This window comes from Oncorhynchus tshawytscha, unplaced genomic scaffold, assembly GCF_018296145.1.
Source record: "Oncorhynchus tshawytscha isolate Ot180627B unplaced genomic scaffold, Otsh_v2.0 Un_contig_447_pilon_pilon, whole genome shotgun sequence".
Classification (NCBI taxonomy): Eukaryota; Metazoa; Chordata; class Actinopteri; order Salmoniformes; family Salmonidae; genus Oncorhynchus; species Oncorhynchus tshawytscha.
The window spans coordinates 762,202-780,178 of NW_024609818.1; the positions used below are offsets into that span (position 1 = coordinate 762,202).

Sequence of the window (17,977 nt, forward strand, 5' to 3'; positions counted from 1 at the left end):
CTCTCTCTCTATCTGACTCTCTCTCTATCTGACATGTAGGACATCTCTCTCTCTATCTGACATGTAGGACATCTCTCTCTCTCTCTATCTGACATGTAGGACATCTCTCTCTCTATCTGACATGTAGGACATCTCTCTCTCTATCTGACATGTAGGACATCTCTCTCTCTATCTGACATGTAGGACATCTCTCTCTCTCTATCTGACATGTAGGACATCTCTCTCTCTATCTGACATGTAGGACATCTCTCTCTCTATCTGACATGTAGGACATCTCTCTCTCTATCTGACATGTAGGACATCTCTCTCTCTCTATCTGACATGTAGGACATCTCTCTCTCTATCTGACATGTAGGACATCTCTCTCTATCTGACATGTAGGACATCTCTCTCTCTATCTGACATGGGACATCTCTCTCTATCTGACATGTAGGACATCTCTCTCTCTATCTGACATGTAGGATCTCTCTCTCTATCTGACATGTAGGACATCTCTCTCTCTATCTGACATGTAGGACATCTCTCTCTCTATCTGACATGTAGGACATCTCTCTCTCTATCTGACATGTAGGACACATCTCTCTCTCTATCTGACATGTAGGACATCTCTCTCTATCTGACATGTAGGACATCTCTCTCTCATCTGACATGTAGGACTCTCTATCTGACATGTAGGACATCTCTCTCTCTCTCTCTCTATCTGACATGTAGGACATCTCTCTCTCTCTATCTGACATGTAGGACATCTCTCTCTCATGTAGGACATCTGACATGTAGGGACATCTCTCTCTATCTGACATGTAGGACATCTCTCTCTCTATCTGACATGTAGGACATCTCTCTCTCTATCTGACATGTAGGACATCTCTCTCTCTATCTGACATGTAGGACATCTCTCTCTATCTGACATGTAGGACATCTCTCTCTCTATCTGACTGACATGTAGGACATCTCTCTCTCTATCTGACATGTAGGGCATCTCTCTCTCTATCTGACATGTAGGACATCTCTCTCTATCTGACATCTCTCTCTCTATCTGACATGTAGGACATCTCTCTCTCTATCTGACATGTAGGACATCTCTCTCTCTATCTGACATGTAGGACATCTCTCTCTCTCTATCTGACATGTAGGACATCTCTCTCTCTATCTGACATGTAGGACATCTCTCTCTCTCTATCTGACATGTAGGACATCTCTCTCTCTATCTGACATGTAGGACATCTCTCTCTCTCTATCTGACATGTAGGACATCTCTCTCTCTATCTGACATGTAGGACATATAGGACATGTAGGACATCTCTCTCTATCTGACATGTAGGACATCTCTCTCTCTATCTGACATGTAGGACATCTCTCTCTATCTGACATGTAGGACATCTCTCTCTCTATCTGACATGTAGGACATCTCTCTCTCTATCTGACATGTAGGACATCTCTCTCTCTATCTGACATGTAGGACATCTCTCTCTCTCTCTATCTGACATGTAGGACATCTCTCTCTCTATCTGACATGTAGGACATCTCTCTCTCTCTATCTGACATGTAGGACATCTCTCTCTCTATCTGACATGTAGGACATCTCTCTCTCTATCTGACATGTAGGACATCTCTCTCTCTCTCTATCTGACATGTAGGACATCTCTCTCTCTATCTGACATGTCTCTCTATCTGACATGTAGGACATCTCTCTCTCTATCTGACATGTAGGACATCTCTCTCTCTATCTGACATGTAGGACATCTCTCTCTCTATCTGACATGTAGGACATCTCTCTCTCTATCTCTCTCTCTCTATCTGACATGTAGGACATCTCTCTCTATCTGACATGTAGGACATCTCTCTCTCTCTCTATCTGACATGTAGGACATCTCTCTCTCTATCTGACATGTAGGACATCTCTCTCTCTATCTGACATGTAGGACATCTCTCTCTATCTGACATGTAGGACATCTCTCTCTATCTGACATGTAGGACATCTCTCTCTCTATCTGACATGTAGGACATCTCTCTCTATCTGACATGTAGGACATCTCTCTCTCTATCTATCTGACATGTAGGACATCTCTCTCTCTCTCTATCTGACATGTAGGACATCTCTCTCTCTATCTGACATGTAGGACATCTCTCTCTCTATCTGACATGTAGGACATCTCTCTCTCTATCTGACATGTAGGACATCTCTCTATCTGACATGTAGGACATCTCTCTCTATCTGACATGTAGGACATCTCTCTCTCTATCTGACATGTAGGACATCTCTCTCTCTATCTGACATGTAGGACATCTCTCTCTCTATCTGACATGTAGGACATCTCTCTCTCTCTGACTAGGACATCTGACATGTAGGACATCTCTCTCTCTCTATCTGACATGTAGGACATCTCTCTCTCTATCTGACATGTAGGACATCTCTCTCTCTATCTGACATGTAGGACATCTCTCTCTCTATCTGACATGTAGGACATGTAGGACATCTCTCTCTCTATCTGACATGTAGGACATCTCTCTCTCTCTATCTGACATGTAGGACATCTCTCTCTATCTGACATGTAGGACATCTCTCTCTCTCTATCTGACATGTAGGACATCTCTCTCTATCTGACATGTAGGACATCTCTCTCTCTATCTGACATGTAGGACATCTCTCTCTCTATCTGACATGTAGGACACATCTGACATGTAGGACATCTCTCTCTATCTGACATGTAGGACTCTCTCTCTCTCTCTCTATCTGACATGTAGGACATCTCTCTCTCTATCTGACATGTAGGACATCTCTCTCTCTATCTGACATGTAGGACATCTCTCTCTATCTGACATGTAGGACATCTCTCTCTCTCTGACATCTGACATGTCTGGACATCTCTCTCTCTATCTGACATGTAGGACATCTCTCTCTCTCTCTCTATCTGACATGTAGACATCTCTCTCTCTATCTGACATGTAGGACTCTCTCTCTATCTGACATGTAGGACATCTCTCTCTCTATCTGACATGTAGGACATCTCTCTCTCTCTATCTGACATGTAGGACATCTCTCTCTCTATCTCATGTAGGACTCTCTATCTGACATGTAGGACATCTCTCTCTCTATCTGACATGTAGGACATCTCTCTCTCTATCTGACATGTAGGACATCTCTCTCTCTATCTGACATGTAGGACATCTCTCTCTCTATCTGACATGTAGGACATCTCTCTCTCTATCTGACATGTAGGACATCTCTCTCTCTATCTGACATGTAGGACATCTCTCTCTCTCTGACATGTAGGACATCTCTCTCTCTCTCTATCTGACATGTAGGACTCTCTCTATCTGACATGTAGGACATCTCTCTATCTGACATGTAGGACATCTCTCTCTCTATCTGACATGTAGGACATCTCTCTCTATCTGACATGTAGGACATCTCTCTCTATCTCATGTAGGACATCTCTCTCTATCTGACATGTAGGACATCTCTCTCTCTCTATCTGACATGTAGGACATCTCTCTCTATCTGACATGTAGGACATCTCTCTCTCTATCTGACATGTAGGACATCTCTCTCTCTATCTGACATGTAGGACATCTCTCTCTCTATCTGACATGTAGGACATCTCTCTCTATCTGACATGTAGGACATCTCTCTCTCTATCTGACATGTAGGACATCTCTCTATCTGACATGTAGGACATCTCTCTCTCTATCTGACATGACATCTCTCTCTCTATCTGACAGGACATCTCTCTCTCTATCTGACATGTAGGACATCTCTCTCTCTATCTGACATGTAGGACATCTCTCTCTCTCTATCTGACATGTAGGACATCTCTCTCTATCTGACATGTAGGACATCTCTCTCTCTATCTGACATGTAGGACATCTCTCTCTCTATCTCTATCTGACATGTAGGACATCTCTCTCTCTATCTGACATGTAGGACATCTCTCTCTCTCTATCTGACATGTAGGACATCTCTCTCTCTATCTGACATGTAGGACATCTCTATCTGACATGTAGGACATCTCTCTCTATCTGACATGTAGGACATCTCTCTCTCTATCTGACATGTAGGACATCTCTCTCTCTATCTGACATGTAGGACATCTCTCTCTCATCTGACTCTCTCTCTATCTGACATGTAGGACATCTCTCTCTCTCTATCTGACATGTAGGACATCTCTCTCTCTATCTGACATGTAGGACATCTCTCTCTCTATCTGACATGTAGGACATCTCTCTCTCTATCTGACATGTAGGACATCTCTCTCTCTATCTGACATGTAGGACATCTCTCTCTCTCTCTATCTGACATGTAGGACATCTCTCTCTCTATCTGACATGTAGGACATCTCTCTCTCTCTCTGACATGTAGGACATCTCTCTCTCTCTCTATCTGACATGTAGGACATCTCTCTCTCTCTATCTGACATCTAGGACATCTCTCTCTATCTGACATCTAGGACATCTCTCTCTCTATCTGACATGTAGGACATCTCTCTCTCTATCTCATGTAGGACATCTGACATGTAGGACATCTCTCTCTCTCTATCTGACATGTAGGACATCTCTCTCTCTCTATCTGACATGTAGGACATCTCTCTCTCTCTATCTGACATGTAGGACATGTAGGACATCTCTCTCTCTCTATCTGACATGTAGGACATCTCTCTCTCATCTGACATGTAGGACATCTCTCTCTCTATCTGACATGTAGGACATCTCTCTCTCTATCTGACATGTAGGACATCTCTCTCTCTATCTGACATGTAGGACATCTCTCTCTATCTGACATGTAGGACATCTCTCTCTATCTGACATGTAGGACATCTCTCTCTCTATCTGACATGTAGGACATCTCTCTCTCTATCTGACATGTAGGACATCTCTCTCTATCTGACATGTAGGACATCTCTCTCTATCTGACATGTAGGACATCTCTCTCTCTCTATCTGACATGTAGGACATCTCTCTCTCTCTATCTGACATGTAGGACATCTCTCTATCTGACATGTAGGACATCTCTCTCTATCTGACATGTAGGACATCTCTCTCTCTCTATCTGACATGTAGGACATCTCTCTCTCTATCTGACATGTAGGACATCTCTCTCTATCTGACATGTAGGACATCTCTCTCTCTCTATCTGACATGTAGGACATCTCTCTCTCTATCTGACATGTAGGACATCTCTCTCTCTATCTGACATGTAGGACATCTCTCTCTCTATCTGACATGTAGGACATCTCTCTCTCTATCTGACATGTAGGACATCTCTCTCTCTCTATCTGACATGTAGGACATCTCTCTCTCTATCTGACATGTAGGACATCTCTCTCTCTATCTGACATGTAGGACATCTCTCTCTCTCTATCTGACATGTAGGACATCTCTCTCTCTCTATCTGACATCTCTCTCTATCTGACATGTAGGACATCTCTCTCTCTATCTGACATGTAGGACATCTCTCTCTCTATCTGACATGTAGGACATCTCTCTCTCTATCTGACATGTAGGACATCTCTCTCTCTATCTGACATGTAGGACTCTCTCTATCTGACATGTAGGACATCTCTCTCTCTATCTGACATGTAGGACATCTCTCTCTCTATCTGACATGTAGGACATCTCTCTCTCTATCTGACATGTAGGACATCTCTCTATCTGACATGTAGGACATCTCTCTATCTGACATGTAGGACATCTCTCTCTCTATCTGACATGTAGGACATCTCTCTCTCTATCTGACATGTAGGACATCTCTCTCTCTATCTGACATGTAGGACATCTCTCTCTCTATCTGACATGTAGGACATCTCTCTCTCTATCTGACATGTAGGACATCTCTCTCTCTATCTGACATGTAGGACATCTCTCTCTCTATCTGACATGTAGGACATCTCTCTCTCTATCTGACATGTAGGACTCTCTCTATCTGACATGTAGGACATCTCTCTCTCTCTATCTGACATGTAGGACATCTCTCTCTCTATCTGACATGTAGGACATCTCTCTCTCTATCTGACATGTAGGACATCTCTCTCTCTATCTGACATGTAGGACATCTCTCTCTCTCTATCTGACATGTAGGACATCTCTCTCTCTATCTGACATGTAGGACATCTCTCTCTCTCTATCTGACATGTAGGACATCTCTCTCTCTATCTGACATGTAGGACATCTCTCTCTCTCTCTATCTGACATGTAGGACATCTCTCTCTCTATCTGACATGTAGGACATCTCTCTCTCTATCTGACATGTAGGACATCTCTCTCTCTATCTGACATGTAGGACATCTCTCTCTCTATCTGACATGTAGGACATGTCTCTCTCTCTATCTGACATGTAGGACATCTCTCTCTCTCTATCTGACATGTAGGACATCTCTCTCTCTCTCTCTCTCTGACATGTAGGACATCTCTCTCTCTATCTGACATGTAGGACATCTCTCTCTCTCTATCTGACATGTAGGACATCTCTCTCTCTCTGACATGTAGGACATCTCTCTCTCTATCTGACATGTAGGACATCTCTCTCTCTCTCTATCTGACATGTAGGACATCTCTCTCTCTATCTGACATGTAGGACATCTCTCTCTCTATCTGACATGTAGGACATCTCTCTCTCTCTCTATCTGACATGTAGGACATCTCTCTCTCTATCTGACATGTAGGACATCTCTCTCTCTCTATCTGACATGTAGGACATCTCATCTCTCTATCTGACATGTAGGACATCTCTCTCTCTCTATCTGACATGTAGGACATCTCTCTCTGACATGTAGGACATCTCTCTCTATCTCTATCTGACATGTAGGACATCTCTCTCTCTATCTGACATGTAGGACATCTCTCTCTCTATCTGACATGTAGGGACATCTCATGTAGGACATCTCTCTCTCTATCTGACATGTAGGACATCTCTCTCTCTATCTGACATGTAGGACATCTCTCTCTCTCTATCTGACATGTAGGACATCTCTCTCTCTCTATCTGACATGTAGGACATCTCTCTCTCTATCTGACATGTAGGACATCTCTCTCTCTCTATCTGACATGTAGGACATCTCTCTCTCTCTATCTGACATGTAGGACATCTCTCTCTCTATCTGACATGTAGGACATCTCTCTCTCTATCTGACATGTAGGACATCTCTCTCTCTCTATCTGACATGTAGGACATCTCTCTCTCTATCTGACATGTAGGACATCTCTCTCTCTATCTGACATGTAGGACATCTCTCTCTCTATCTGACATGTAGGACATCTCTCTCTCTATCTGACATGTAGGACATCTCTCTCTATCTGACATGTAGGACATCTCTCTCTCTCTATCTGACATGTAGACATCTCTCTCTCTATCTGACATCTCTCTCTCTATCTGACATGTAGGACATCTCTCTCTCTCTATCTGACATGTAGGACATCTCTCTCTCTCTATCTGACATGTAGGACATCTCTCTCTCTATCTGACATGTAGGACATCTCTCTCTCTCTATCTGACATGTAGGACATCTCTCTCTCTATCTGACATGTAGGACATCTCTCTCTCTCTATCTGACATGTAGGACATCTCTCTCTCTATCTGACATGTAGGACATCTCTCTCTCTCTATCTGACATGTAGGACATCTCTCTCTCTATCTGACATGTAGGACATCTCTCTCTCTCTATCTGACATGTAGGACATCTCTCTCTCTATCTGACATGTAGGACTCTCTCTCTATCTGACATGTAGGACATCTCTCTCTCTCTATCTGACATGTAGGACATCTCTCTCTCTCTATAGGACATCTCTCTCTATCTCTATCTGACATGTAGGACATCTCTCTCTCTCTCTCTGACAGCTTGGCTCTGACATGTAGGACATCTCTGAAGACATTCTCTCTCTATCTGAATGTAGGACATCTCTCTCTCTCTATCTGACATGTAGGACCTCTCTCTATCTGACATGGAGGACATCTCTCTCTATCTGACAGGAGACACTCTCTATCTGACATGAAGATATACGACTCCTCTATCTGCTGTAGGACATCTCTCTCTATCTGACATGTAGGACATGTTCAACTCATCTCTCTGACATGAGACAAGCTCTCTCTCTGATCTGACATGTAGGACAGTCACCATGAAATCCTCTCTCTTCTTTAAAAGTTCCATTAGTTGTTTATAGCTACATTGATTGAGTGCATCTTTACTTCACACAAGGAGAACCCTCCGGCCCTGAGGAAGCTGTGGAGATCACACCGGAGATCCTGAAGAAGATGAACTGGGATGATCTGTCAAAGAAGATAGAGAGAGAGGTGAGGAGGAGAGGGGATGTTTGGGTTCACAACAACAATACCTGCTAAAAGACATGGAGACAAGCTGACGAACAATGACCAACAGAAAGAGAGTCACCAAATGAAATCCTCTCCTAGTTGGCTTTCATCTAGCAAGGGTTCAATTGGAGTGAGGAACAAGTCAGAGTACTGCCAGCTTGCTTAACTCCCATGGAGAAGTGAAACATCACAGAGTTTATAAGGCTTCCCTAATGCCATGGAGAAGTGAAACATCACAGAGATTATAAGGCTGACCTAATGCCATGGAGAAGTTAAACATCACAGAGATTATAAGGCTGACCTAATGCCATGGAGAAGTTAAACATCACAGAGATTATAAGGCTGACCTAATGCCATGGAGAAGTTAAACATCACAGAGATTATAAGGCTGACCTAATGCCATGGAGAAGTTAAACATCACAGAGATTATAAGGCTGACCTAATGCCATGGAGAAGTTAAACATCACAGAGATTATAAGGCTGACCTAATGCCATGGAGAAGTTAAACATCACAGAGATTATAAGGCTGACCTAATGCCATGGAGAAGTTAAACATCACAGAGATTATAAGGCTGACCTAATGAACCAGAGTTTATGAGGTTTACCTAATGCCATGTAGGAGTTAAACATCACAGAGATTATAAAGCTGACCTAATGCCATGGTGAAGTTAAACATCACAGAATGTAGAACAGTGGACCAGGGCCTGTGTAATACTGACCCTCACCTGGTAAGATCTTTACTGGAAAGACAGACAGAATGACCGACTGACCAGTTGACTATTTAACGAATAAGGCCCGAAGGGATGTGGTATATGGCCAATATACCATGGCTAAGGGCTGTTCTTAGGCACGATACAAAGTAAACAGCCGTGGTATATTGGCCATATACCACAAACCCCAGAGGTGCCTTACTGCTATTATACACTGGTTACCAACATAATTAGAGAAGTAAAAATAAATGTTGTCATACCACGGCTGTCAGCCAATCAGCATTCAGGGCTCAAACCACCCAGTTTATAATAACAGATTTGTTCAGTATATATTGTTTTTACATTTTAGAGGTTTCCTGAGGACTTTGAACCAGAGGACTATGATCAGGAGGACAATGGAACATACCGGTAACTTGGTCTTCTCTTACTTGTTTTTACACTTATAGTTTTCCATTTATGAAAGAATAATAGATACATTTAAATGTAACTTATTTAACTTTAAGAATATGAAGTCTTAAAGAACAGTTTATGCCATTTGTCATTTTAAAAGAAACACCAACACTGCTCTTGCCAGAATCAATTATTTAAGATCTAATTAAACAACTTCCATAAACAACGTGATACTGACAGTGTGCAGGTATTTATTTAGCTTTTAAGATATTGAATTATTCCCACACACCAACAACAAGCAAACTCAGATGTGCTTTTCTTATTTTAAATGCATTGTATGTCATACATTTGTTATACACTACAGGTTCCAGTGCCCCAGTGCAGGTCTGTTCCAGTGCAGTATAACAGGCCTGGTGTTTAAGATGGAGGGAGAAGGAGAGGTTCTCTATAGGACAGTCCCCTGGGCAGGAGGCTTCTAGCCCAGAGTGTCAAGAGGCCTGCAGGACCCCTGTTCAAGTTTAGATGCCTTAAGGGGTCTGTCTGTCAACTACATCTCCCCCACTGTGAGATCTGCCCTGGTAACTACACCTCAAACATACTGTAAGATCTGCCCTGGTAACTACACCTCAAACACACTGTAAGATCTGCCCTGGTAACTACACCTCAAACATACTGTAAGATCTGCCCTGGTAACTACACCTCAAACACACTGTGAGATCTAAGTAACTCTCAAACACACTGTGAGATCTGCCCTGGTAACTCAAACACCTCAAACACACTGTGAGATCTGCCCTGAAACTACACCTCAAACACACTGTGAATCTGCCCTGGAACACCTCAAACACACTGTGAGATCTGCCCTGGTAACTACACCTCAAACACACTGTGAGATCTGCCCTGGTAACTACACCTCAAACACACTGTAAGATCTGCCCTGGTAACTACACCTCAAACACACTGTAAGATCTGCCCTGGTAACTACACCTCAAACATACTGTAAGATCTGCCCTGGTAACTACACCTCAAACACACTGTGAGATCTGCCCTGGAAACTACACCTCAAACACACTGTAAGATCTGCCCTGGTAACTACACAGTTAATAAGAAAAGTGATTGTAGTGTTTTCTATCTCTTGTTACTTTCTAACCAACAATGCTGTTTTATTTTTCTTTCCCAGGTGGAGGATGTGACTTCCTGTCTGTAGCCCATGTGACTGATGACATCATTGAGTTTATCCCTCCTCATAAGATAACAGAAACACACGTCATAATAAACATCTATGGATTCTGTGATTATGGCCTCATCAAGGATAAGGATGCTCCTGTCTTCCCTATCAAAGCCCAGGTGTTGTTGTTCTACCATCCATCAGATGACCCTGAACTGGAACCTGTACTGCATGTGTTGTTGCTGCCGCGGAACGTTGTCCTAATGAAGGTGACAACTGTAATGCCATAACGGACATTTGACTTATTGTCCTATCGGGGATTTGAAATTAATTCTGAATCCTAGTTATTGTTATTGTGAAGATATTTTGCTCTCATCAAGATAATCTACTACTCTACTCCAGGTGCAAGAGGAGAGGGTGAGGAGGAATGGCATGAGAGAAACCTTCATTGAAACAACCTCTGACTGTGAACTGACCCCTGATCAGATTTACAGCCTCTCCACTGATGGGTATCATAAGGTGACACCTAAGGTAGTGATGGTTAATAGTTCAACATCCACTGAATAACAGGAAAAACAGCTGGACTCAATCAGATCCAACTTAACTCCTGATAACCAACAACTGCATAGCAGATTCATCGTTTTGATTTAGATGATGTCAGAGAGGTAAAACCATTAGATGCACCGAGTGACATTAGTAATAATCCCATATAGCCTTGTTACAAGTTGGAACAGTGGAACATGTTGTAATATACACCTTGATTAGGATGATACAGGTGTGGTTTTGTGACAATGACAAGAGCAGCCGCTCAGCGATGTGAACTCCAACGCGGTTCCACCTCCGACACCTAAATAAAACCAGTGATCTGCTGTGCAGGTGTCAGGTAGCCTGGGTTAGTGCTGGATCTGACTGAATCAAAGACTTCAAGAGGAAGTTAATGTTGTTCAACTGACACTGTCTTATGTGTGTCCATTTTTTGATCCAGAACAAAAAGTTTGATAATGATAAAGACTACGAAAACTACACCACAACGTTTGCGGTATTCTTACCTGCCAAAGTTAAAAAAGCTGAACTGACATTGAAGAAGAAGAAGAATATAGCCTGGTCCATATTAGACCTACTGTCCAGTCTATTTGTGAATCATGAATATCCGTGGAAGGGTTTCTACAGATACCAAGGTAACAGTTCAGATAAAACAGTCCATGTTTTATAAAGCACTAATCAGTGTAATGTAAACTCCTAACTCCCAAGGAGAGACAGGCCTACCGCTGGGCAGAGGAGCATAATTAATGACTAAGATTATTACTGATGTCCTGTATTGTAAGATCAATACAACTGAATTATACATTTTTCTGAAATAAGTTGATCACACTTTTAAAATGTGTAATACATACACTTGAGGTTATAGACCCTTTTTCTCCTCTCTCTGTCCAAGCCCCTCTCCCTGCAGCCACTCCTGCCAAACCCCCTACTTTCCCAGGACAAGACTTCATTACAAAACACAGGATTGCTCTAGAAACTCGCCTGGGACACTTACAGCCCATTCTCTTGCATCTGGAGGATCACAAGGTTCTGAATGCTGAGGAGAGGGAGGAGGTGGTCAGTAAATCCACCAAGACACTACAGAACCAAGCCCTGCTGGACATGGTGGTGAGGAAAGGGGATGAAGCCCAGGAGAAGTTCTACCAGGTCCTGAGAGAAGCAGACCACTTCCTGGTCAGAGACCTGGAGAAGAAGAAAGCCTGAGAGGTTACCATGGATACAACAACATATGGAGATATTTCACTATACTACTAATAAATGACCTGAGACAGGTAGCCATGGATACCACCTCACAACCTCAGAAGATATCAAAACATTCATAAGAGACAGAGAGCAACTTTGAGGAGGAGCCATCCTGACCAGAGGTGGTTGGTGTGTAACATGATTGGACACCATTCTCACCAGCACTCCCATCAGTCTGTAGTTTACTATACAAGCCCCAGGACTCAGGCAAGGTGACATCACTGTGAGGCTACTGTCTACCAGACAACCTACCTGTGTTACTCTGGTACACTGGCTAGACTACAAGATCAGGGCTACTGTCTACCAGACAACCTACCTGTGTTACTCTGGTACACTGGCTACAGACTACAAGATCAGGGCTACTGTCTACCAGACAACCTACCTGTGTAACTCTGGTACACTGGCTACAGACTACAAGATCAGGGCTACTGTCTACCAGACAACCTACCTGTGTAACTCTGGTACACTGGCTACAGACTACAAGATCAGGGCTACTGTCTACCAGACAACCTACCTGTGTTACTCTGGTACACTGGCTAGACTACAAGATCAGGGCTACTGTCTACCAGACAACCTACCTGTGTTACTCTGGTACACTGGCTACAGACTACAAGATCAGGGCTACTGTCTACCAGACAACCTACCTGTGTTACTCTGATACACTGGCTACAGACTACAAGATCAGGGCTACTGTCTACCAGACAACCTACCTGTGTTACTCTGGTACACTGGCTACAGACTACAAGATCAGGGCTACTGTCTACCAGACAACCTACCTGTGTTACTCTGGTACACTGGCTATAAACAACAAGATGATTGAATTTCTATCTGTAACATGGTGAATGTTGAATCATCTTGGACAGGTCTCAGACAACAACATGTGAGACTTAACATCTACCAGACAACTGACTCGTACTGGACAGCTGTACTGGCTGAACACCAGATATATCTCTGTTTAGATATAGAGTATATGTTTATACAGTATAATGGTAATACTGTGTATCAGCAGTAGGGGGAAGCAGCCCCACTGTCCGCCCCACCAGTTGTTTTTGTTGCCTAGCAACGGAGCGTCGCGTAGCATGGTAAAAATAGTTCAAGTGAATATTGTGCTCCTCTATTGAGCATAAAAGGACGTTCAAGGGGAAACAGTGTTGTTGTTTACAGCTTGTTTGTAATATCTCAAATGGACGTGGCTGTTTAACTGTTTAACCATTAAAGATTCCAGCTTTAATCAGCCTGAATGTCAGAGAGTCATTTCACTCAGGGAAATGTGTACTGTATAACAGACTTGTGGTCAATTCAGAATTGAATTGAGAATGGCTCATAAATTAAATTAATGAATTTGAATTAATAAGCAGGATACCGAATTGCAATTCAAGGAAATAGAGTTGAATTCCGTAATATTCAAATGCCTATTCGATTCTATAGTTGTAGTCTATACAAATATACATCTTGTAAATAAAATACCAAACATGTTATATACATGCATATAAAATATTGATGAAACAATTGATTTTCAGGACAAACTCTTAAAATGAATGAAAACAAGGAAAACAAAACCTGTAGTTATATTTCATTAATCACTTAAATGTTTTCAATATGGGGAAAATACATTTCCCACAATGCATTAGTCTAATGCACAAATTTACCTTAAAGCCTTCAAGACAAAGCCAAACAAATGAAATGGTTGGTGGAAATATAATGGTCTATTCTAAGTACTAAGGTTAATGGAGTATATGGACATTGTTTCTAGAGAAAAGTGATATATTCTTTGGTATCTGGAAGTGTGACCTGTCAGATTCAATGAAACTCATGTTCTGTGACAGAGTGAAATGTATTTGAATTACACTGAATTAAATTATACTTCCACGTTTTTTGGCCTGGTGGTAGATCGGTCAACATGCCCTTGAGCAGGGTATTGACCCTGGATGCTTCTGTGTGTCGCTCTGAATGGGAATCTGTTGGACTGTAGTTATTGAGCAGCTTCACATATTGTACGTTTCAAATATTCAATAAATAAATTTAAAAAAAAATTATACTTCCTTTCACTCATTCAGATTCTACATCCTGTGGTGTGGCCAATTGAAATTTAATCTCATGGGTGGAATGGGAGTCAATTCCCAAATTCTTTATTGAGCACGAACCTGGTGTATAAAATATCTGATATCATATTAGGAAATCAGTCAATTGATATGAATTATTTAGGCTCTAATTTATGGATTTCACTATTGGGCAGGGGCGCAGCCATGGGTGGGTATAGGCCTACCCACTGGAACTGCCTGAAGCTGGATAGGAACTGCAGGGCCATGAGCCTGGGCAGAAGCTGCTGGTACTGGTGCCACAGGCCCATGATGCTGGACCTGGGCAGAAGCTGCTGGTACTGGTGCCACAGGCCCATGATGCTGGACCTGGACAGGAGCTGCTGGTACTGGTGCCACAGGCCCATGATGCTGGACCTGGGCAGAAGCTGCTGGTACTGGTGCCACAGGCCCATGATGCTGGACCTGGGCAGAAGCTGCTGGTACTGGTGCCACAGGCCCATGATGCTGGACCTGGGCAGAAGCTGCTGGTACTGGTGCCACAGGCCCATGATGCTGGACCTGGGCAGAAGCTGCTGGTACTGGTGCCACAGGCCCATGATGCTGGACCTGGGCAGAAGCTGCTGGTACTGGTGCCACAGGCCCATGATGCTGGACCTGGGCAGAAGCTGCTGGTACTGGTGCCACAGGCCCATGATGCTGGACCTGGACAGGAGCTGCTGGTACTGGTGCCACAGGCCCATGATGCTGGACCTGGACAGGAGCTGCTGGTACTGGTGCCACAGGCCCATGATGCTGGACCTGGACAGAAGCTGCTGGTACTGGTGCCACAGGCCCATGATGCTGGACCTGGACAGAAGCTGCTGGTACTGGTGCCACAGGCCCATGATGCTGGACCTGGACAGAAGCTGCTGGTACTGGTGCCACAGGCCCATGATGCTGGACCTGGACAGAAGCTGCTGGTACTGGTGCCACAGGCCCATGATGCTGGACCTGGACAGGAGCTGCTGGTACTGGTGCCACAGGCCCATGATGCTGGACCTGGACAGGAGCTGCTGGTACTGGTGCCACAGGCCCATGATGCTGGACCTGGACAGGAGCTGCTGGTACTGGTGCCACAGGCCCATGATGCTGGACCTGGACAGAAGCTGCTGGTACTGGTGCCACAGGCCCATGATGCTGGACCTGGACAGAAGCTGCTGGTACTGGTGCCACAGGCCCATGATGCTGGACCTGGACAGAAGCTGCTGGTACTGGTGCCACAGGCCCATGATGCTGGACCTGGACAGAAGCTGCTGGTACTGGTGCCACAGGCCCATGATGCTGGACCTGGACAGAAGCTGCTGGTACTGGTGCCACAGGCCCATGATGCTGGACCTGGACAGAAGCTGCTGGTACTGGTGCCACAGGCCCATGATGCTGGACCTGGACAGAAGCTGCTGGTACTGGTGCCACAGGCCCATGATGCTGGACCTGGACAGAAGCTGCTGGTACTGGTGCCACAGGCCCATGATGCTGGACCTGGACAGAAGCTGCTGGTACTGGTGCCACAGGCCCATGATGCTGGACCTGGACAGGAGCTGCTGGTACTGGTGCCACAGGCCCATGATGCTGGACCTGGACAGAAGCTGCTGGTACTGGTGCCACAGGCCCATGATGCTGGACCTGGACAGAAGCTGCTGGTACTGGTGCCACAGGCCCATGATGCTGGACCTGGACAGGAGCTGCTGGTACTGGTGCCACAGGCCCATGATGCTGGACCTGGACAGAAGCTGCTGGTACTGGTGCCACAGGCCCATGATGCTGGACCTGGACAGGAGCTGCTGGTACTGGTGCCACAGGCCCATGATGCTGGACCTGGACAGAAGCTGCTGGTACTGGTGCCACAGGCCCATGATGCTGGACCTGGACAGAAGCTGCTGGTACTGGTGCCACAGGCCCATGATGCTGGACCTGGACAGAAGCTGCAGGTGTAATACATTTTACAACACAGAACCATTAGAAGAACTAGTTTTTTTTCAAATGGGATTTCCTCATATTATCATTGTTTGTGATGAGGTGGCCATCAGGGAGGAGACTAATAGAACTAGAAGACCTGATGAGAACATTTCATCATATTTCAATAACAGCAACACCTGTAGTTCTACTTCTATTCCTAATGCTACTTCTTCTACTTACACCACATGTCAGAGTTCATTTGAGTTTAGCTCAACATTTCTGTTACCTGGAAGCCAGACACGTCTCTCCCATGCATTTTCAGAGCTGCCATTTTCTTTCAGAAGGAGATCAAACTCTTTAACAACAGTCAGCAAGAACAACTGAAATGTGGGGAAGTAGTTTTCATAGGACTGGAAATCCATAAATTCTGCTGTCTGGAACAGAAAAGCCAGAGTCAGAATCTACGATCTTACATGAAGTGTGAAGATACTGAGGTCACAGCTAAAGAAATATCTAAAGTTGTAATCTCTTTATGACTTATAGATATTAATTACTGTTGGGCTGATCCTATATCCATCTGTAATATCTGTGGAGAGGATGTATGCTTTCTTCTGGGTTAGATTGCAGTGAGGATTTGATCCAATGAAGGTTTCTTTGTCTCCATTCCTCCTCTTCCTCTCCTCTTGCACCTTGAGAATCAACACTGGACAGAAATGTTGCTTCAATCAAATACACATGTTGTGCAAACTCAAGCCCTTTGTCAGAATGACTATTATTTGATTCTGGTTTGGTGTCAACAAGTATATTAACATGCATTCTTGTGGCACAGAGAGAATGTTATTTTTCTATGTTGTTTGACACTAGGCCTGATGGAATTCCAGACAGATAGAAGTGGGATTTGAAATCTTAGTTATGCTTACCTCCCTGATCACAACATTTCTGCGAAGCAACAACACATTCAGGATGGACCGCTCTTCAGAGAGAAACGGTTGGTAGAACAACAACACAAGCCCCTGGATAGGAGAGATGGGAGCATCATCATCTGTGACATCATCTGTGACATCACCATAAGCAGAGGATCTAGTGATGTTTATAATGACATGTGTGTGTCTGTTGTCTCATGGGGGGAGAAACTCCACGTTGTCATCAGTCACATGGGCTACAGACAGGAAGTCACATCCACCATCTAGGAAAGAAACAGAAACTCAATTGGAATTCCTCGCATCCTCTCCTCACCTTCTGAAAAAGGTCAAAGGTAATTGAAGAGGGAATGTGGAAACAAATGCGCTTGTATGAAATTAGACTCCTTCTCCACTAGCGAATTAAATCAGGCAAATTAAATTTACAGGGGTGGAATCCCAAATTACATGTAGTTAGTTGTGCTGGATGTTTCATAGATAAATGGAGAAGTAACAAATTGTTTTTAAAGGTATGCATTTTTTTCTCTTATGAGAAAACAGCTGTTTTAAAGGGCTGATTTCGTAACTCTTCCCCGGGAGGATAGGCCTGAGCATCCTCTTCTGCAGAAGGCAATCAGCATTTTATTATTATCATCATCATCATTAGTAATTATTACTACTCTTTTTAGGCAGACTTTTGTCAGATTGAGAATCTCCCAAAAGAGAACATTGAGCTTTCTCTGATATAC

At 43.8% G+C, this 17,977-nt stretch overlaps 1 protein-coding gene across 5 annotated transcripts in view; it reads left to right on the forward strand.

Annotated features, from left to right (window-relative positions):
• LOC112241595 overlaps window positions 1-17,977 on the forward strand; it is a 64,018-nt gene that overhangs the window by 32,501 nt on the left and 13,540 nt on the right. For 2 of the 5 annotated variants that reach the window (XM_042318891.1, XM_042318895.1), the window contains 2 exons: window positions 8,190-8,284; window positions 9,362-9,420. In XM_042318891.1, coding sequence (XP_042174825.1) covers window positions 8,190-8,284; window positions 9,362-9,420 — 154 coding nt within the window. Of the gene's footprint in view, window positions 1-8,189; window positions 8,285-9,361; window positions 9,421-9,766; window positions 10,003-10,579; window positions 10,837-10,969; window positions 11,099-11,552; window positions 11,746-12,002; window positions 13,588-17,977 lie in introns of those variants that run through there. The other 3 variants (XM_042318894.1, XM_042318893.1, XM_042318892.1) reach the window with 3 other exon arrangements.